Here is a 21,982-nt window from a genome sequence, read left to right as displayed (position 1 = left end):
ATCAGCGTCGGTGGGGGTATTTCCATATCCCCACTCACGGGAGAAGCAATTAATTATTGTGCCCTCCTGCAGCCCGAGGAGGTGTTTAAGATGTAGGGTTCTGATGGTCCCTTTATTCAGTAGGCTTCAAAGAATTTAGGTTCTGCTAGGGACTGGTTGCTTTGGTCGTCGATGATGGTATACATTTTTATTGCCTTTTCTGGTAGTCCCTCTGGGTAAACCTTAATTAGGCATATTCGGGCACAACATTTCTCACTCTTGCCCTCCTCACATACGTCCAAGCATGAGCAGGAAATAGCAGTGGCTGTGTTAGCGTGATCCTGGGGCTCCCCGCCATGACTTGGAGCAGGATTGGTGGCGACGGCAGTCGGTGAATCTCTGGCGAGTGGGATTGGGTGTATAGCTGAGGCATGTCTTTCACTATGACACTCCTCACACTTGATGACAGATTTACAGTCCTTAGCCATGTGCTCCAATGAAGCGCAACATCTGAAACATACCCTAAGCTCGGTGAGGACTTTCTTGTGCTCCTGTATGGTTTTGGATCTAAACCCTCTGCATTTGGTCAGTGAATGTGTTTTTTTATGAATGGGACATTCACAATTGAAGGACTTATCTCCTGATGAGGTTGTGTACTGTTTACCCGTGCTGCTCTTAAAGTCTCTGTGTATATGCATGATGCTTTCATACCTTGATGATGATGTCACTGAAGCTGTAGTGTTGAACTCGAGGAAGTCGAGGCTGGGGTCATTATGCATCTGGGTGAACCTACAGATATGAATAAATGGGGGAAAGGTGACATCATGCGCTCTTTTCTACCTTGAGACTGATGCCGCCCACTTTTCTTACAGACTGTATGGTAGCTTCACGACGATTGGGTTCACTCCATGGGCTGTATCCAGGTATCACAGCCCGGACAGACAAGGGTCTCTTTTCGCAAGCTCTAGTTCCATGATCACTTAAATCCTGAAGCTTATGGACATCCTTGAAATTGATCTTTGGGACATTCTGCAGTCTCTTGAATAGGGCCTTCTCTATTGCTTCTGCGCTGCCGAAGATACGTTCGAGTCTCTTCCCACATTGACAGTTCTGAGGCTCTTGAAACAATTTGTGGAGCCTGGGCCCAGCCATTTGTTTAAGAGGTCAAGCTCCTGCTCTGCGGTTAGGTTGAGGTTGGAAATGGCGGCTTTGAAGGTTGCCTTCCAAGCTCTGTAGCTTGTGACGGACCATGTGATGAGCGCAGTGACGTCACCACAGGTCCTCTTCCTCAAAGAAGAAGAGAGAAGAGAAGCCGGGCTGCGCGAATAAGTGGATTAAGGTGAGTTAAATTATTTATTTATTTTTTTAACCCCTCCAGTCCTATTTTACTACGCATTCTGTATTAAGAATGCTATGATTTTCCCTTATAACCATGTTATAAGGAAAAATAATAATGATCGGGTCCCCATACCGATCGTCTCCTAGCAACCATGCGTGAAAATCGCACAGCATCCGCACTTGCTTACGGATGCTTGCGATTTTCTCGCAGCCCTATTCACTTCTATGGGGCCTGCATTTCGTGAAAAACGCACAAAATAGTGCATGCTGTGATTTTCACGCAACGCACAAGTGATGCGTGAAAATCACCGCTCATGTGCACAGCCCCATAGAAATGAATGGGTCCGGATTCAGTGCGGGTGCAATGCAGTCACCTCACGCATTGCACACGCGCGGAAATCTCGCCCGTGTGAAAGAGGCCTTAGGTTTGTCAGACATGCACTGTAGCCGGGCAGATTTGTTGCAAGTGGGCCTGTTGCAAGGGAGATTCTTGAATGTTGTACTCGACTGAGGGAATCTGTAGCCGGGGTATGGACTTTAAGGCAGCTTTTTACTTTTCTGTCCCGACATGAAGGCGAATGAAGATATAACTGATAATGGCTGCGTGACTTTCTACCTTCGTATCCAAGCAGTGGAGCAGACCACCCCGGCAGATGCTCAGGTTAGATGGATCCAAAACGTAGACACGGGAATAAAATCAACGTGGGTTTATTTAATCCAAATACAGCGACAACGATGTTACAATACTGTAATGTAGTCGTGGTATTGATGCTGTCCTGTAGATGTCTTTCCTGAGGCTAAATGCTGGTCAAAAACTGATGCCTTCACTAGCCCAAAAATGTTAGAATATCCAGTCACACAGCTATGCAACACTGAAAATGGTTGCAGGCAGTGACATGGACTGAGGCAGCTGAAACTACGCCCAGCAGAGAAAAAACTTTACTAGCAAGAGCAGAGGCGTGCAGCATACAATTCTGGCCAGCAGATGGCGGCAACAGAACTATACATAGAAACAACATGGTGAAAGAAGAATTAATAATACAGTGTACGATTAAATATGAGGAGAACAGATTACCATTTGAGATGAGCAACGTTTTCAAAAATTTGATTCGGCTGCTTCACCAAATTTGATCAAGAAATTTGATTTGTTACGAATTACTTAGTAATGCATTGCATTCCATTGTATGCAGCTGGCGCAATGACGGGGAATGGTGATCGCACCGCCCCCTGTCATTTAACCCCTCAGATGCCGTGTACAACGATGATCGTTGATCTGAGAGTCACATTCAGCCTATCAGGGGGTTATTCAGGGGTTAAATCAAAATATATATACACTAACCTCATCGATTTGAACGCAGAAAGGATGTTGTGGACATCTAGATTGAAGAAAATGCATCAATTGGGGGTGCACAGTGGCGTGGTGGCGTCAGCACGCGCCCCAATTGACGCATTTTCTTCAATAAAGATGACCGCAATGGCCTCTTAGCGCTCAAATGAATAAGGTGAGTGTGTGTTTTTTTTTACTGCCATTTCAGGAAAAATTTATTCATTACCAAAAAGCGCCAGGAAATTAAAATTAATGGTGGATCACATTTTCCCTGAAATTCGGATCGAATTCCACTTTGTTGATTTCGATTAGCTCAACACGAATTATCATCAGTTGGGGACTATGTCCTCTATTCCCCACCAATAGCAAAAACATGGGAAATTGTAAATGAGCTGGTCTTTTTTGGGGCCTCCATAATGTCTTCCTCAGCCATAGTATTCCCTGTTACAACTGCAGAGCTAGTTGCATTTCTCTCACAAGCAGAGGGTGTCTCCCTTTTGTGGAATCTGCCAATACCGTATGCAGCCACCTCACTTACCACTATCTTTTCTTCTAGGGATCTCAGAAAGCTGATAAGAAGGGAGAGATCACACAGACGTTTCTCTGCTCTTCAGAAGCAGTGTAGAGGCAGTGCTTGTATCAGGCTAAGGAGCTCAGCTAGCTCTGACACGCCACCACTTCTTGTGAACCATCTTCTCTGTTAGTAGGGATGACTCTTGCCTAACAGGCAGTGGACTGCAAGTTAGGTGGTAGTGAGACCCCTAGTGGCCATGACAAATTTAGTTTTTTCAGGTGGATGCAGGCAAATTTTTTACCGTGAATGACGTGATTTGCTATTTACATAATTCTCTATTAAATTAAATTGTGTGAAAGTACAGTGACTCTTTTAATGAGTTCTCCACGCATACTCTTCTTGGATTTTTGGAAAAGGATTGCGCTGCAGGAGAAAATTCTTTTGTATAAAAATAAAAATATATAATAAAAAGTTCCTTTGGTAGATCTTCAATCAACGTGGTCACAAGCCAACCTCACAACTTAACACTGGTATGGAAATCTGTTCTGAAATGAAAAAGCGCACTATGGTGTAGCAAGTTCCACAAACTTAGCGCCCCTGCGAATAGATTATACTCACAGGGTATCTTGCGAGTAAATGCGTATATGAATGGATGGTATCTTCAATAGTACTAGGATGTCCCTTATGAGAGGCTGGAAGGAATCTGTGCAATATTCACAGGCAGCTGGGCGGGTGGAGCAGGCAAGGATCAAGATACTCAAGTAGGAATTTCCAAATATCGATCCGACGGATGGAATGCTTCTGCACCTAGATGGTACTAGACCTCAGCTTCTCAGAAGGACTGGTTAGTGGAACGGATGCGCACCAAAGAGTCGGATAAAAATTATTTAATGAGAAATAAAATTACAGCTAAAACCACAAGACTAAAGTCTCTGAAATGCCCGACCCGGGTTTCGCCGTGATGCTTCGTCTGGGGCGTTGATTGGTGATTGGATTCCACAGAGTTTAAATTAGCAGGAGACCTCCCTTCTACCACGTCATGACATCCTTCACAGGAGTGCAAGGCAAGACCAATTATACATAAGCAGACACACATGAACAAAAAATATATGTATATAAAATCCACATAAAAACATAAATAGATAAAAAAATTAAAAATTATTATATATGGGGCAAGGTGCTAAAGGAAGATGTGTTAAAAAAGACAGGCATTAACGTCACATTCTACATTCAACCCTTGGGGTTGGATAGTTCCTAAAAGGAACATCCATTCAACTTCTTTTTTATTTATTAAGGAGATGAAGTCCCCTCCACGAGTAGGTGTGCGCACAAGTTCTAATCCAAAAAAGCGCAGACCTCTAGGGTTTTTATTATGACAAATTTTAAAATGTAACGAGACACTATGGGTCTCGAGACCCTTTTTAATATTACGTACGTGCTCCTGCACTCGAGTTTTTAGGCTTCGTGTAGTCCTGCCGACATATTGGAGGCCACAAGGGCACTCCAAAAGATAAATTACGCCAACACTATTGCAAGAGAATTGGCCCCTTATTTTCAAGGCAGTGTCTTTCATCTTATTGGTTTTGATGGTCTCCACAAACCTTTCTCGGTCTTTTTGGATGCGGTTTTTGCAGGGCAAGCAAAAACCGCACCAAGTGAACCTGCCTTTATGTGCATTGATGCGTTTTTTACTAGTTGCGAGATTAGCACTACGGACCAGTTTATTAGTCAAATTGTCGGCTCTAGTGAAGACTACAGGAGGCTTAGTTGGTAAATCTTTACTGAGTACAGGATCGTTTTGAAGGATATGCCAATTTTTACTGATCATATTTTTTATACAGCCCACCTTGCTGTTATAGCGAGTCAAAAAGGTATATCTAAAATCCTTCTTCTGTTCATTTTTATTCTTACTTGACTGAAAAGTGACATCAGTGCGTTTCCGTTCTACCTCCTCTTTACAATGATCCAACAATTCTATCTCATAACCCTTTTCCAGGAATCTGTTTTTGATCAATTGTCCTTGTTCTCTAAAGTCTTCTAACTTACTGCAATTTTTTGAGATACGTTGAAATTGGTTTTTAGGGATATTTTTTAGCCATGATGGATGATGGCAACTATTCATCTCAATGTATGTATTTACATCAACCGTTTTGAAGAAGGTCTTAGTTTTTAATCTCCCCTCTTCCACAAATATAACCAAATCTAGGAAGTCCACAGAAACCGCACTGATGTGACTAGTAAATTTTAAATTAAAATCATTTATGTTAATGCCTGCTATGAAGGTATCTAGACCCTCCCTCTCACCTAGCCAGATGAGAAGGCAGTCGTCTATATATCTTCGCCACACTAAAAGTTGTCCCTTACCTAACTCTTTTTTGAGAATTGGATCAATATTCTCCCTCTCCCACATAGTCATAAAAAGATTAGCGAGGCTCGGGGCGAATTTCGCCCCCATCGCCACGCCAGAATGTTGAAGATAAAAATTATCTTTGTAAAGAAAATAATTGTGAGTCAGACAGAAGGTTACACAATCCAGAATAAAGGTTTTCTGGTCCAACCCCATATTCAGATCGGTCTCTAACGCTTCCTGAACCCCCCTAATACCCAAATTTTGGGGAATACAGGTATATAGGGAAGAAACATCCACCGTAGCTAGCCATAGAGATCCATGGATTTCTCCCATGTCGTTGATTAAATCAATGACACTAGTAGAATTCTTGAGATAGGAGGGGGCCACTGTCACATATTTCTGCAAGAAGAAATCGATATATTCGGAGACTCTACTGTTCAGGGAATTAATCCCTGAAACAATAGGTCTCCCTGGTGGATTAATCGGATCTTTGTGGATCTTCGGCAGAAAATATATGACAGGGGTGACAGGGCATTTTAGACAAAGGTAATCAAATTCTTTTTTGTTTAGCACCTCCTTCTCCAGGCCCTTTTTTAGAATAATTTCCAATTGTCCCTTGTAGGCAACAAGTGGGTTATTCTTTAAAATTAAATAGGTATCTCTATCCAAAAGCAGCCTATCCATTTCCATAGTGTATTGTTCGACATCCATTATAACAACTCCTCCCCCCTTGTCGGCTGGTTTTATTACTATCCTGTCATTTTTCTCCAATTGCCTAAGTGCCTCCTTTTCCCCTTTGGAGAGATTCTGTTGTTTAGGGTTATGATCAATCTTGTCTAATTCGTTTAGGAGGCTCCTTTTAAAGGCGTCAATGCATTCATTATTTTTATTTTTTGGACAGAAATTGGATCTATTTCGGAGGTCAGTGTGTGAGACCCCCGTGGTGGTTATAGTATCAGCCGGCAGGGATGGCTGTGTGTTCAAATAATATTTGGCTATATTTAGTTTTCTGATATATCTATGAATATCAAGAAATAAGTTGAATTTATTTATGCCGCTACTTGGTGCAAATTTTAATCCTTTTTGTAGGACCAACTTTTCTTCTTTGGATAGCACATGTTTGCTTAGGTTAAAGATACCTATCAATTCCCCTTGCTTTTTTTCCCCCCCGGGGTTGGATTTTCGTCCCCCACCTCTATGTCCTCGGTGTAGCCTCTTTTTTGGGGTGTTCTTACTGTCTCTATCATTATTCTTTCCTGGGGGTCTCTCTGTACCCCCCGTATCCCTTGATGGGGAAAATTCTGACTAAGGTTATTCTCATGTGTATCTGTTGTTATCAACAATTTTTCTTTACCATCCTTCATCCCTATCTGTTCATGTGTCATCTGCTTTACAACATGGTTCCCCCCAGCAACCCTGGGAAGGATGTCCGTGTCTGTTTTAGTAGTGTCTCCTCCACTTTTCTTTTTAATATTTTTTATTAAAGGACTCTTACAGTTATTCAATCTGAGTTGTTCCCTAGTAGGGTATGTCGGGCCATACCCAGATTTAGATGGATGATATTGTTCTCCATAATTATATGGGCGCTGTCTATATTTTTTATTATTATAGTGATTACCATAATGATAATACGGTGTATAATGGTCTCTATACCCATTGGGGGCATAGTATGGGTAATCTCCATGGCCTTTAAGGTTCTGGCCCTGACCCTGATGTTGTCCATCAAATCTTCTTTTACTGTAATGGTCCCTATCTTCATAGAATTGTGGTAAATGCTGTGAACTAATCTTAAAGTTATCCGTCCCTGTCTGTTCTCTATTCATTCTCTGTGTAACAGGTATATCCATACCCCTATCCTTTACTCCATTGTGATCCACATTGATTTGTGTTTTCCATTTATATACTCTATTTTTCTGGTAGTCCTCGCAGACCTTAAGGAACTTTTTACACTTCTGCCCACTGTGACACTGGACATGGAGAGATGCAACTGCACACTGGATGGTCAGGTTTCTGAGGCATCTCTCTGAAGTCCAGCAAGCATCATGCATGGGTCCCATTAATTAGAATGACAGCAACCTTAGCTGACTGCCCAGGGTGCAGTTGCATCCCTCCATGCTTGATCTGGCGAGAGTGTGTGTCTGAAGAACCCCATTAACCATTCTGAGGCTTGATCGGGATCCAAACAGTACCTCGCATAGTACAAAAACCTGTGTGGCAAAGGCCACACACTCAGGTTTTTCACGTGCAGTTTTGGAAGCCATAATCAGGAGTGGATCATAAAAGGAGAGAAAGTATAGCGGGCAGATACGATGACTCCTATTTTTTTAATTCAGTCCTGGTTTTGGCTTCAAAAACCACATCAGGAAACCTGACAGTGTTGTCGTGCCGTTACGGTGAAATGCTTTCCATAGTTTTAAAAACCTATGCTTCTATTGCAGTGTATCTGAGGAGCACTTACAGGCAATTCATCAGTACCTGTGTCTTCACATGACCAGCGATTATGAGATGGTGCGCAATGGATGTCAGAACCTTCCTCAGTTCAAAAAGCTTCTGATGACTCTCTGCACAGGGCTGTACAGGTAACAGAGATGGTAGTCATACTAAAGTACTGGAGCTCTAAACATCCACGTATGGGCCTTGTCATTTCCACTGCAAATCCATGTTCCATAATTGTTTCTACAAAATATTAAACATTTAATAAGTAATCTTTATTTATATAGCACCAACATATTCCAGAGCTGTTCACAATTCAGAGGACCATGTACAATCAAAATCAGACATTACAGAGTAATTGCTTAAAGGCTATGGACACCTTCAGGCGCATTTTTTTTTATGATGGCATTTTGGGCGAAAATCATATTTTCAGTTGGTCTTTACTAAAATGTTCAGCCTTTTCTATGATATAGGGGTTAAAAATGAGTCTTTTTACAAGCTGTTAGTTTCTGTTTTCTTCGAATCCTGTCATCTGATGGCTCATGTGTAGCTCTTATCTTTCATCGTGTTTATAGGAGATTAGAGATAAGAGCTACATATGAGCCATCAGATAATGGGATTCAAAGAAAACATACTGTGGCAGATTGCAAATACACTTATTTTTAATCCTTGTAGCTCAGAAACAGCATAACATTTTTAATAATGACCAAATGAAAAAAATATATTTTAGCCTGAAATAAATAAAATGCAATCATAAAAAATTACCTGAAAGTGTTCATAGCCTTTAAAATGTGCTCCTTCAAATTAAAGGGGTTGTCTCATGAAGACCACCCTTGTTCATATGCCTTGTGAGGGCACTGAATCTCAAAGGAAGGGAAGGAGTCTCCCACTCAGGATCAGTCTTCTAATGGCTCATGCATATGTGGCCGTATCGCGGCCCGCATACGGCGGTTCCGCAATACACGGGGCACCGGCCGCGTGCACCCCGCATCACGGATGCAGACTCATTTAACTTGAATGGGTTTGTGATCTGTCCCCGCCGCAAAAAAATAGAACATGTTCTATTTTTTGGCGGCGCGGACAGATCACGGACCCATTCAAGTATTGAATCAAGCAAATTGCGGTCCCCAATGCACGGAACGGCAGCACAACGGCCCTAATAGTCAGTATTTTAGTGTTGGGCACGAATATTCGAATTGCGAATTTTATCCATTCAGAATGCATGGGCTGAACTGATTTAACCGTTTGTGAGATCCCTGAAACGGATCTCACAAACGGAATTCAAAATGCCAGTGTGAAAGTAGCCTTAGATTGTGATATAGTGTAGATGATAGGTTCTGCTGTCCATACATACATGCTACAGACATAGTGCTGTGATGTCACAAGTTCACAACAATACTTAGTGCACCAAACAGTAATATGTAGTCAGACCTACTAAAATGTGAAGTTGCACGTATTGCGCCAAAATATGCGCATCATTAATTGCCGATTTGCACACTCGTGAATATATTGGAGCACTCTATCTGCATATAAAGCTATTCTAATGTTCTGCAGTGCCAGCCATTTTCTCCAGCCTCAGGAAACTTGTAGCAGCTTGAAAAATGTAGCAAAAGTGACCCACGCTTGTATTGCGCCCGCAATACGCGCATATTACATTACCAATTTTCGCAATCAAGAAAATAATGGCAAAGTCACAAATTTATGACGAATATTCATCCAAATATTTGCGAAATATTGCAAATTCAAACATTGCCCCTGCCACTCTCACTAGTCAGTATATCAAACCCGCTACGAATGATAGCGTCCAGTTCTGGCGGAGTTGTCCTTATATTACATGGACAGATACAATGGTTTCTGCAGGGTAAATGCCTAGGTGACTCTGGATTCCTCCAGCAAAGTTACCTGCTTGTTGGGGTGGGGGGTATTCGGGGGCTGAATGGTAGGGGAATGTCTCTGGGGAGACATCTTCTGTAACAGAAAATCATAATACATGCCCATTAGTTAGGCTACCTTCACAACACCTGGCGTGAATTCCAGCAGGCTGTTGCGGCAGAGAACAGCCTCCCGGAGTTCACTCGATCCGGTACTGCCGGATGTGAACGGAATGTCCAACGGCTCCATTAAGTATAATGGGGTCTGGTGGAGATCCGTATGCTGTTCCAGCAGACAAGTGGAGAGTCGGCATGACACAAACCGCTGCATGCTGACGATTCTCCGTTTGTCTGCCGAAATGAAACTAGCCTTAGTTGTGGAGTTTCTTCCAGGGTTTTTACATTGATAGGCTATCCTTAAAAGATAACTGTCACACTTAGACCCTAATTTCAATTTTCATATATGCAGTTACTAATATGATATTCCAGAATCAGTTACTAGTAGACTGACTTACCCCATATTTAATAAGATTCAGCCCTTAGCAACCAGTCTGCATAAAACTGCAATTTCACTATTCAGTTAAAAATGGCCGCCACTGCCCTCCCCCTGAGGCTAATCCCGCCTGCCCACAATAGCCAGTAACAATAGCCCCCCAAAAGTGTCAGTAACCACTACTTTTATGACGCACTTATGGGAGATATCTGTGGAGGGCACCTATGGGGGATATCTGTGGATGACACATATATAGCATAAGATGCTATATAAGTGCCCTCCACAGATATCCCCCATAAGTGTGTCATCCACAGATATCCCCCATAAGTGCGTCATCCACAGATATCCCCCATAAGTGCGTCATCCACAGATATCCCCCATAAGTGCGTCATCCACAGATATCCCCCATAAGTGCGTCATCCACAGATATCCCCCATAAGTGCGTCATCCACAGATATCCCCCATAAGTGCCCTCCACAGATATCCCCCATAAGTGCCCTCCAGTAAGTAAAGTAATGTATTAGTGGGGGGGAAGGGAGGAGGCAGGGACACTTGCGGTGAGGCCAGTGCACACACCGGGGGCAGCTCCTACCTTTCTGCTGCAGGACATTTCGCTCCTCCTGGACCTGAGCGGCAGCCTCTTTACCACTCCTCACATGGCCGGTGTTCTGCTGAAAGTCCGCCGCTGCCCGCCCTTCTGCTGCTGTGCGCAGCGTGACATCTCACCCTCCGTCATGCGCCTCCTGCCCCGCCTGCCTGCTTCATTCATAAAGTGGAAGGAGCAGACAGACGGGGCAGGAAGCACATGACGGGCATTTTGAAAGCTTGACATTTTGCAAGAAAGGCCGCCCACCCGCCAGCCCGAACCAAAGAGCCGCATCTAAGGATCAAAAGAGCCGCATGTGGCTCGCGAGCCGCGGGTTGCCGACCACTGCCCTAGCTGAAACACCCTTAATGACCAGGCCACTTTTTACACTTCTGCACTACACTACTTTCACCGTTTATTGCTCGGTCATGCAACTTACCACCCAAATGAATTTTACCTCCTTTTCTTCTCACTAATAGAGCTTTCATTTGGTGGTATTTCATTGCTGCTGACATTTTTACTTTTTTTGTTATTAATCAAAATTTTACGATTTTTTTGCAAAACAATGACATTTTTCACTTTCAGTTGTAAAATTTTGCAAAAAAAACGACATCCATATATAAATTTTTCGCAAAATTTATTGTTCTACATGTCTTTGATTAAAAAAAAATGCTTTGGGTAAAAGTTATAGCGTTTACAAACTATGGTACAAAAATGTGAATTTCTGCTTTTTGAAGCAGCTCTGACTTTCTGAGCACCTGTCATGTTTCCTGAGGTTCTATAATGCCCAGACAGTACAAACACCCCACTTCGGAAAGTAGACACCCTAAGGTATTCACTGATGGGCATAGTGAGTTCATAGAACTTTTTATTTTTTGTCACAAGTTAGCGGAAAATGATGATTTTTTTTTCATTTTTTTTCTTACAAAGTCTCATATTCCACTAACTTGTGACAAAAAATAAAAACTTCCATGAACTCACTATGCCCATCACAAAATACCTTGGGGTGTCTTCTTTCCAAAATGGGGTCACTTGTGGGGTAGTTATACTGCCCTGGCATTTTAGGGGCCCAGATGCGTGAGAAGTAGTTTGAAATCAAAATCTGTAAAAAATGACCAGTGAAATCCGAAAGGTGCTCTTTGGAATGTGTGCCCCTTTGCCCACCTAGGCTGCAAAAAAGTGTCACACATCTGGTATCGCTGTACTCAGGAGAAGTTGGGGAATGTGTTTTGGGGTGTCATTTTACATATACCCATGCTGGGTGAGAGAAATATCTTGGCAAAAGACAACTTTTCCCATTTTTTTTTATACAAAGTTGGCATTTGACCAAGATATTTATCTCACCCAGCATGGGTATATGTAAAATGACACCCCAAAACACATTGCCCAACTTCTACTGAGTACGGCGATACCAGATGTGTGACACTTTTTTGCAGCCTAGGTGGGCAAAGGGGCCCACATTCCAAAGAGCACCTTTAGGATTTCACCGGCCATTTTTTACAGATTTTGATTTCAAACTACTTCGCACACATTAGGGCCCCTAAATTGCCAGGGCAGTATAACTACCCTACAAGTGACACCATTTTGGAAAGAAGACACCCCAAGGTATTCCGTGAGGGGCATGGCGAGTTCCTAGAATTATTTTTTTTTTTTGTCACAAGTTAGTGGAATATGAGACTTTGTAAGAAAAAAAAAATCATAATTTTCCGCTAACTTGTGACAAAAAAAAAAATTCTAGGAACTCGCCATGCCCCTCACGGAATACCTTGAGGTGTCTTCTTTCCAAAATGGGGTCACTTGTGGTGTAGTTATACTGCCCTGGCATTCTAGGGGCCCTAATGTGTGGTAAGTAGTTTGAAATCAAAATGTGTAAAAAATGACCTGTGAAATCCTAAAGGTGCTCTTTGGAATGTGTGCCCCTTTGCCCGCCTAGGCGGCAAAAAAGTGTCACACATGTGGTATCGCCGTACTCAGGAGAAGTTGGGGAATGTGTTTTGGGGTGTCATTTTACATATTCCCATGCTGGGTGAGAGAAATATCTTGGCAAAAGACAACTTTTCCCATTTTTTTTATACAAAGTTGGCCTTCGACCAAGATATTTCTCTCACCCAGCATGGGTATATGTAAGATGACACCCCAAAATACATTCCTCAACTTCTCCTGAGTACGGCAATACAACATGTGCAACACTTTTTTGCAGCCTAGATGCGCAAAGCGGCCCATTTTTTGACATTTGGATCCCAGACTTCTTCTCACGCTTTCGGGCCCCTAAAATGCCAGGGCAGTATAAATACCCTACATGTGACCCCATTTTGGAAAGAAGACACCCCAAGGTATTTAATGAGGGGCATGGCGAATTCATTGAAAAAAAAATTTTTGGGCACAAGTTAGCGGAAATTGATTTTTTTTTGTATTTTCTCACAAAGTCTCCCTTTCCGCTAACTTGGGACAAAAATTTCAATCTTTCATGGACTCAATATGCCCCTCACGGAATACCTTGGGGTGTCTTCTTTTCGAAATGGGGTCACATGTGGGGTATTTATACTGCCCTGGCATTTTAGGGGCCCGAAAGCGTGAGAAGAAGTCTGGAATATAAATGTCTAAAAAATTTTACGCATTTGGATTCCGTGAGGGGTATGGTGAGTTCATGTGAGATTTTTTTTTTTGACACAAGTTAGTGGAATATGAGACTTTGTAAGAAAAATAAAATTAAAATAAAATATCTATTTCTGCTAACTTGTGCCAAAAAAGATGTCTAAATGGAGCCTTACAGGGGGGTGATCAATGACAGGGGAGTGATCACCCATATAGATTCCCTGATCACCCCCCTGTCATTGATCACCCCCCTGTAAGGCTCCATTCAGACGTCCGTATGTGTTTTGCGGATCCGATCCATGTATCCGTGGATCCATAAAAAACATACGGACGTCTGAATGGAGCCTGACAGGGGGGTGATCAGGGAATCTATATGGGTGATCACCCGCCTGTCATTGATCACCCCCCTGTAAGGCTCCATTCAGACGTCCGTATGTGTTTTGCGGATCCGATCCATGTATCCGTGGATCCATAAAAAACATACGGACGTCTGAATGGAGCCTGACAGGGGGGTGATCAATGACAGGGGGGTGATCAGGGAATCTATATGGGTGATCACCCCCCTGTCATTGATCACCCCCCTGTAAGGCTCCATTCAGGCGTCCGTATGTGTTTTGCGGATCCGATCCATGTATCCGTGGATCCGTAAAAATCATACGGACGTCTGAATAGAGCCTTACAGGGGGGTGATCAATGACAGGGGGGTGATCAATGACAGGGGGGTGATCAGGGAATCTATATGGGTGATCACCCGCCTGTCATTGATCACCCCCCTGTAAGGCTCCATTCAGACGTCCGTATGTGTTTTGCGGATCCGATCCATGTATCCGTGGATCCGTAAAAATCATACGGACGTCTGAATGGAGCCTTACAGGGGGGTGATCAATGACAGGGGGGTGATCAGGGAGTCTATATGGGGTGATCATGGGTGATCAGGGGTTCATAAGGGGTTAATAAGTGACAGGGGGGTGTAGTGGTGTTTTGTGGTACTTTACTGAGCTACCTGTGTCCTCTGGTGGTCGATCCAAGCAAAAGGGACCACCAGAGGACCAGGTAGCAGGTATATTAGACGCTGTTATCAAAACAGCGTCTAATATACCTGTTAGGGGTTAAAAAAATCGCATCTTTAGCCTGCCAGCGAACGATCGCCGCTGGCAGGCTGGAGATCCTGTCTCTTACCTTCCGATCCTGTGAACGCACGCGCCTGTGTGCGCGCGTTCACAGGAAATCACGGCTCTCGCGAGATGACGCGTATATGCGGCGCTGAGCGAAGAGCTGCCGCCTCTGGACCGCACATCTGCGTTAGGCGGTCCGGAGGCGGTTAAAAATGTTTGGCAGCTTTGTCATTTATTTATTTGGCAGCTGTGTAGCTGTGAGAATTGTACTTTCACTTTCACTTTGTGCCAGTCATCTATTAACCCTTAATTACTAAAAGGTCATAAACACATATTTAAGCCACATTTTTATCAGTAAGTTAAGAACTGAGCTATAATGAGTGTATAGAAGGTCAGAGATCAGATAAAGTAGCCCATCAGCTGAGCTGCATTACAGAACACAGTGAGCACGGGTCTAAAAGAGGACGCATGGTCGGGGAAGGAGATGGGCCAGCTGGCACATCTCATTTACATTTTTCTAAGCCTGTTTTGAGCGTAGACAATTATCTAAATCTACAACCATTGCTTTGGTTAAAAAAAAAACCATCAAAATCTAGCCCGATCTCAGCCAAGCTTCACTGTGTAGTCGGGTGAGTTACAAAGTAGTAAAAAAGTAGTAAAATGCAGCTTAAAGGCTATGTACACCTTTAGAGGCAATTTTTTAAATTATTATTGCATTTTACTCATTTTTGGCTAAAAATCATTTTTTCGATTTGCCTTTATTAAAAAAATTGAGCTGTTCCGTCACAAACAGTTAACTGTTTTTCCAGCTGTGTGACTAGTACTTTCACTTCTAATAACCCTTATCTGTAAACTATTGAGAGGTCATAAACACTTATTTAATCCAAATTCCTATCTTTTATAAGGTCAGAGAGCAGAGATAAGAAGCCAGCTCCGGGTTTGATGGAAACAACAGAAAATCCAAAGGGTGCCATCACTCCATTGCACAGGGGATCATTCCTGGCATAGGAAATGCCCATATTGATAAATCTCCCTCATTATTCTAGCTTTGCAATGTTAATCACACATATCAAAATCTATAACGCTAGTCATATGGTGGGAAAGGCCAGGTTGGGCAATTTGCTTCTGACTGCTGGCGCCTTCCTATGAGAGTGAAAGGTGCCAAACACATACCTGTAGAAAAGATGATCTGACGTGTTAGACTTTTCCAGTGATTATAACTAGAGATGAGCTAATCGAAGTTGAAAGGAGACTACCTTCCTGGGAAGTAGCAGTGCAGGGGTTCACGGAGGCAGAGGTAGCAGGCAGTCAGTATGGAGTGTTGGGGGGAAATTGCCATACTCAGCAGTGTGGCGATTTTTTTGTTAGGCCACCGGAGGAGGTGAACATGCCCATTTGCCGAATTTGTGGGCAGAAGGTGAAGCGTAGCCAGGGTGCCAATGTTGGCACCACTGCCCTGCGTCAACCAATGCAGTGTCACCATAAAGTGGCCTGGGAGAATCAAGGCTCCAATGTAGACGTCCAGCCTGCCGCAGCAACCGCCGCATGACTCAGTGGCACGTGCGACATGCCAGAACCGCAGGGGCGACACGTGAAGTGCACGGTGGGCCGATGAGGGGGCGTAGTAATACAGTTCATCGGTTTACTCACGGTTAGCAGAAAGCCTCCCTGGGCCGGCAGCACAGTGATGAGGAAGACAGCACGAAACCTTCCGGGGCACACTCTGTGGTAGGGGAGCACCAGCCAAGATGGAGGTTGAGGTGCCCTTGATGACGGCAGTGTTTAGGGTGCTTGTGGCGGCTGGGTCACTTGGTGGTATTTGTCGTGACGCCAGTACCGTTTATGGTGGTACAACCAGTTGTAGTGGTAGTATTGAAGAATGAGGTAGACAATGGTAGGATACAACTCACAACTTTTACTGGTTTTAGTTGTAGCATAAACATCCAGACAGAATACAGTATCTGGGGTATATAGAGGAATTATGTTGATCCACTGTTAATAGGTTTTGGCTAGGTCCTGACTCAGGCTGTGGTTCAGTAGTACTCTTTTCGGGTATGCTAAGTCCTATAATTTTGGTATCTTCCAAGCTCTTGAACAGGTAGCTAATCTGTCTTCTATACTTTACGGTGAGGCCGCCTGTAGCTAGATTGTCCTCTACCATGTGCAAAGGTGCCCGTTAAGCCTTAGATAGTGGCTGTTATCACCGATGTCTCTCTGCTTGGATTTCTTCCAGGGACGAAACTCTATCTTCTGGTTGTAGGATGAAAGGAACTAAGAGGACCACAGGAGGAAAACGCTCTCATGCTCCTCATACCTTAGCATTACCACATCGTCGCTTCTGACTCCACTCACTACTCTGTGATGTGTAGTCTTAACTGACTTGAATCACTCCCACCAACAACAAAACACACTAGGCCTGACTAAGGTATTTATATAGACTAAGTGCTATCCCCCTCTAGTGGTGGGATGTATAAAACACGCCTAACCAGCCTATGAACAGGGATACAACAGGTGATGTAATGCAGAATGACATGCAACACAATAATGCAGTTTACAGTTATTTTGCAGTTCCCACATGTCCTGAGTGGGACGCTGTACACGCACCCAATTTCATGCAGTCAAGGCTCCTCCACCTCAGCCGAAAGAGGGCTGTCTGTCCTTCCCATCACCTGCTAGTCCTGATGCTCCTACTCCTCCTCCTCCTTCTCCTCGTCAGTCATTCCGTCAACAAATCGATCACTGAAGCGATTGCCAAGAGACAACAGTATGCATGCACTCATCAAATGGCGCAGAAGCTGAACATGCTCCTTGTCAAGTTGCTGGTGCTGCAGTCCCTCGCTTTCCAAGTGGTGGACTCTGCACCTTTCAGAGAACTGATGGCTTGTGCTGAGCCGAGGTGGAGAGTCCCAAGCCGTCATTTCTTTGCGAAAAAGGCAGTACCAGCCCTGCACACATATGTAAAATAGAAGGTGGGCCAGTCCTTGAGCCTGTCGGTGTCTGCCGAAGTGCACAGCAGTGCCGATGTGTGGAGCTATAACTACGGTCAAGGACAATATACAGTATGTCATATACGGCCCACTGGGTAAATGTGGTTCCTGCCCAGCCACACAAGCAACTTGGCCAGGTGACGCCGCTTCCGCATCCACGTTCTCACGCTGTTGGTCCTGCGACAATGTCCGCCTCTGCCTCCTTATCCTCTACTGTGTCCTCAGCCTCCACTGCAGGGACAATTCACAGTCCTCCTCCAGCATACCACATGTGCAAGGCATGGCAGTGTCACACTGTTCTGCACCTAGTTTGCCTGGGACAATGGAGTCACACAGGGGAGGAACTGCTCTGCGTCCTTTATCAAGAAATCGAATCCTGGCTTTCTCCTCGACAACTCAAAATCGAAACCATGGTGACTGACAATGGGAAGAACATGGTGTCAGCGCTGCATCAAGGAGGACTGAGCCATGCGCCCTGCACGGCGCACGTGTTCAATCTGGTTGTAAAGCAATTCCTGAATTCTTCCGCCTATCTGCAAGACATCCTGAAAATGGGCAGGAAACTTTGCATGCACTTCAGCCACTCGTACACTACAAAGCACACGCTCCTTGAGCTGCAGCGGCAGAACAGCATCCCCAACATAGGCTGATATGTGACATTTCCACCCATTGGAATTCCACCCTCATATGTTGGATCGATTATATAAACAGAGAGAGGCCATAAACAATTTCTTGATGATACAGGCAGACAGAGGTACTCCCCTGTGTAACTTTGATGTTAGCCAGTGGCAGCTCATGCGTGACACCTGCCGTATGCTCGGGCCCTTTGAGGAGGCCACTTTATTTGTCAGGTAGGACTACAGGATGAACAACATCATTCCACTGATTCAAGTCCGGGAACAGATGCTGCTAAATATGACTGGCCAGGGGACAGGAGACGTGGTGACTACATCTCACGGCCACTTGGGCCCTGTTGGGGCTGAACTAGAGGAGGAGGACATTTGAGCACAAGCAATGTGACACAAGCACAGGTGACAGGAGAGGAGGAGCAGGAGCAGCAAGAGGAGCTACAGGTCGATGAGGAAGAGGAGGCAGAAGACGCAGACACACCTTGGCAGTATGCAGTGGAGATGGGGGCAGGAAACCCTTGCTACCGGTCCAAAATGGGGGCATTTTTCACACCCGCTGAGAGGGAAGACAAACTGAATTACTATCAAGACATCCTATGTAGTCAGTTGGTCACTGCCTATGTACGCCATTTCTCATTCTCACGCAGGTCTGCCGGGTGGGGCCCTCTGCGCTCATGTTCCACTGCCTCTGTCTGCCTGTGCAGGAGCAGTACCAGCTCCATCAGCAGCAACTTAAGTCTGGAGTCGCTGATAAGCAGTTTTCTTTTCATGCTTCTGCCACTTAACCACTCTGTAGTCTACTTATGCTGCTGCCACATCACTACTCTGTGGTCTCATTGCGCTGCTGCCACCTCAACACTATGTCACTGGGCCACTCTGTGGTCTCCTCATGCTGCTGCCACTTCACCACTCTGTGGTCTCCTCATGCTGCTGCCACATCACTACTCTGTGGTCTCCTCATGCTGCTGCCACCTCAAAACTATGTCACTGGGCCACTCTGTGGTCTCCTCATGCTGCTGCCACCTCCACACTCTGTCACTGGATCACTCTGTGATCTCCTCATGCTGCTGCTACCTCACCACTATGTCATTGGGCCACTCTGTGGACTTCTCATGCTGTTCCCACCCTCTCAACGTCATGACTGGGCCACTATTTTTCCTTTTTGGCCTGGTTAACATCATTTATTTGACCTGTCAGAAGGAAGGAAAAATGAGACGCACAACGTATCCTGTCTATGTAGCAGCTGTAAGGCCTGTATGACATGATCCCTATGATTTGGTAGCCAAAATCAGGAGTGGGTACAAAAATCCGAAGACATGCAAACATTCCATTCACGTGTCATCTCTGCTTTGGATCCATTCCTGTTTTTTGGGGGGCTTTAGCAATACTAATGGATTACTGACCAAATTTTGACCGAGTGAAGGCGGATGCTCAACAGACAGGATCCATTTTTTTGATAGTTATTATTCTGATGGATCAGAGGAAGGGCAAAATAATCTGTGACGTCAAACACAAACTTACTGCTTACACCCTCTCCACTCTGTCAGGGAGGGCTATATTTGTATAAGCATTTAATAGAACAGGTTCTGTAGACATCTATGTGGAATCAGCTGACGACGGTGTAAAAGGAGTGCGCTTCTTCTTGGTGCTAACATCGACCTGTAAGGCTGAGTTCACACTTCAGTTAGTTGGTCAGTTTTGGCCCTGTAACTGCCCAAATAAGTGAAGTGTGCAGTGATTCTACAGTGTCATACTGACTCACAGTATTGTTTCACTACCACAGCAGACTCCCTATGCGTGCTACTGCAAGGCACAGTGTTCTACAACACTATACAGGCTCTCTGCAGCCAGGAAATAGCTGTTTTTTAACACGATTCACCACAAATAAATTCTAATAGAATAGAATCTTTTTGGATAATTCAGCAAACCACCCGAATTGAATTTTTGAGAAATTCGATCATCTCTAATTATAAGGTGCAGTTGTGGTCATAACTGGAGACTCATTTATGACAGAAGTCAGGCATTTATAAAGCCCTTTTATGCCAGTTTTATGATTTCAAAAAGTTGCAAATTTTGGTGCACACCGTTTTTCTGCAGAAATGTGAGACTTTCTGTGATCTTTTACACCACACTCAATACTTTTGAAAAGAGGATGAGAAAGCGCGAGCGGTTAGCTAAATGAGTAGATGGACAACAGATCAAATGTGACCTTTTAAAAAGTCACAAAAAATGGCCAATCTCACTCCAGTAGAAATAACACCTCTATCCCCAGGATCGGTCAACAGTATGTAATTGGTGGGCATCTGACACCCAGCACTTCCGCTGACCAGCTGTTGAAGAGGCCACAACCTCTTCACAGCTAACCAAAACAGTACAGTCCATTGGATAGCAGTAGGGATGAGCGAATCGACTTCGGAAGAATCATCCAAAGTCAATTTGCATAAAACTTTGTTCTAATACTGTACGGAGCAGGAGCTCCGTACAGCATTAGAATGTATTGGCTCCGATGAGACTTTGCGCAATAACTTCATAAATTATTTTGTACTGTAAAAAACCATTTCCTGAACTCGAGTTCGGTTCCAAGTGGTACCAAGTGGTACAAATGTTTCATCCGAAGTTGATTTGCTCATCCCTAGAAAGCAGCTGTCACTTAAAGGAAATGTGTCATCAAAAATGTTATCTGCCAGTTAAACCCAGATACTAACAGACATCCTTTTTTCTAATCTGTTTTTATTTTCCGATTGTAGGTTTCTTTATTCTATTTTCTGAACATGATTAGGGGGGCGGCCATCTTGCCTGGCTGTTCTTAACAGCATTTAGAAAGCATTAGGAAAATTGCTTTATGGCAGCCCCATGGGCCATAGACACACTGGTCAGGAGGGGACCTCAGTGACTTCTTTGGATGAGTTTTCTGGGCATGTCATGTGCAGAGGTCATTGTACAAGGAAGGAATAGATAAGATCTGACAATCACTATTGTGAATGGTGGATCCTGCCTTATCTATACACAGAGGTGATATCATTACAGGCAGGATTAACTGCATTAAAGTGAGCTGTACAAACCAAGAAGTGGCGTCAATTATTAGACCTAGTTACCAGTACAAAAACTGGTTTAGTTTAACTATAAAAAGTGACATGGAAACTTAAAAATATAATCATCAAAAATTATTAAAAAATATGTTAAACATAAAAAAGTGATTAAAACTGCAGGTCATTTTCTGCTGATACATTCCCTTTAAAGGACATCTGTCAGCAGTTTTGTACCTATGACACTGGCTGACCTGTTCCATGTGCGCTTGGCAGCTGAAGGCATCTGTGTTGGTCCCGTGTTCATATGTGTCCGCATTACTGAGAATAATGATGCATTAATATATGCAACTGAGCCCCTAGGAGCAACGGCGGCGTTGTCATTACACCTAGAGGCTCTGCTCTCTCTGCACTTTAATTAACAGGACCAGGTGTGATGATATTTTCTCTGCCTGGCCCTGTCAATGAAAGTGCATTGGGCATGGCATTTGCGGAGACAGCTGAGCCTCTTTAAAGATATCAATGTGCAATGTTTGATGATTTTGTCTCAATTTGGGACAATGCCCTCATGATAAATGCTCTTTATCCGACCTTGTGCTTGTGCATCCTGGATATGAAGAATAGAAGTATAATTTTATTATATAATGATTTGACAAATTGAGAGATTAGTAGCCAATACCAACTTTATAATGCACAGAAGGGCAGGTGGGCATTTGACCTCTTCAATGCTTGCTTCTGT

The 21,982-nt window shown here is 43.9% G+C and overlaps 1 protein-coding gene across 2 annotated transcripts in view; it reads left to right on the top strand.

The window, feature by feature from the left end:
• Window positions 1-21,982, top strand: part of INPP5D (inositol polyphosphate-5-phosphatase D) — a 243,841-nt gene that overhangs the window by 96,254 nt on the left and 125,605 nt on the right. The window contains exon 5 of one of the 2 annotated variants that reach the window (XM_044290545.1): window positions 7,947-8,087. The exons of the other annotated variant lie outside the window; for it this stretch is intronic. Coding sequence (XP_044146480.1) covers window positions 7,947-8,087 — 141 coding nt within the window. The remainder of the gene's footprint in view (window positions 1-7,946; window positions 8,088-21,982) is intronic. 2 annotated transcript variants of the gene reach the window in all.

This window comes from Bufo gargarizans, chromosome 4 (assembly GCF_014858855.1).
Source record: "Bufo gargarizans isolate SCDJY-AF-19 chromosome 4, ASM1485885v1, whole genome shotgun sequence".
Classification (NCBI taxonomy): domain Eukaryota; kingdom Metazoa; phylum Chordata; class Amphibia; order Anura; family Bufonidae; genus Bufo; species Bufo gargarizans.
Note: the sequence above shows the minus strand (reverse complement) of the source record. Positions and strands in the feature narration are given on the sequence as shown.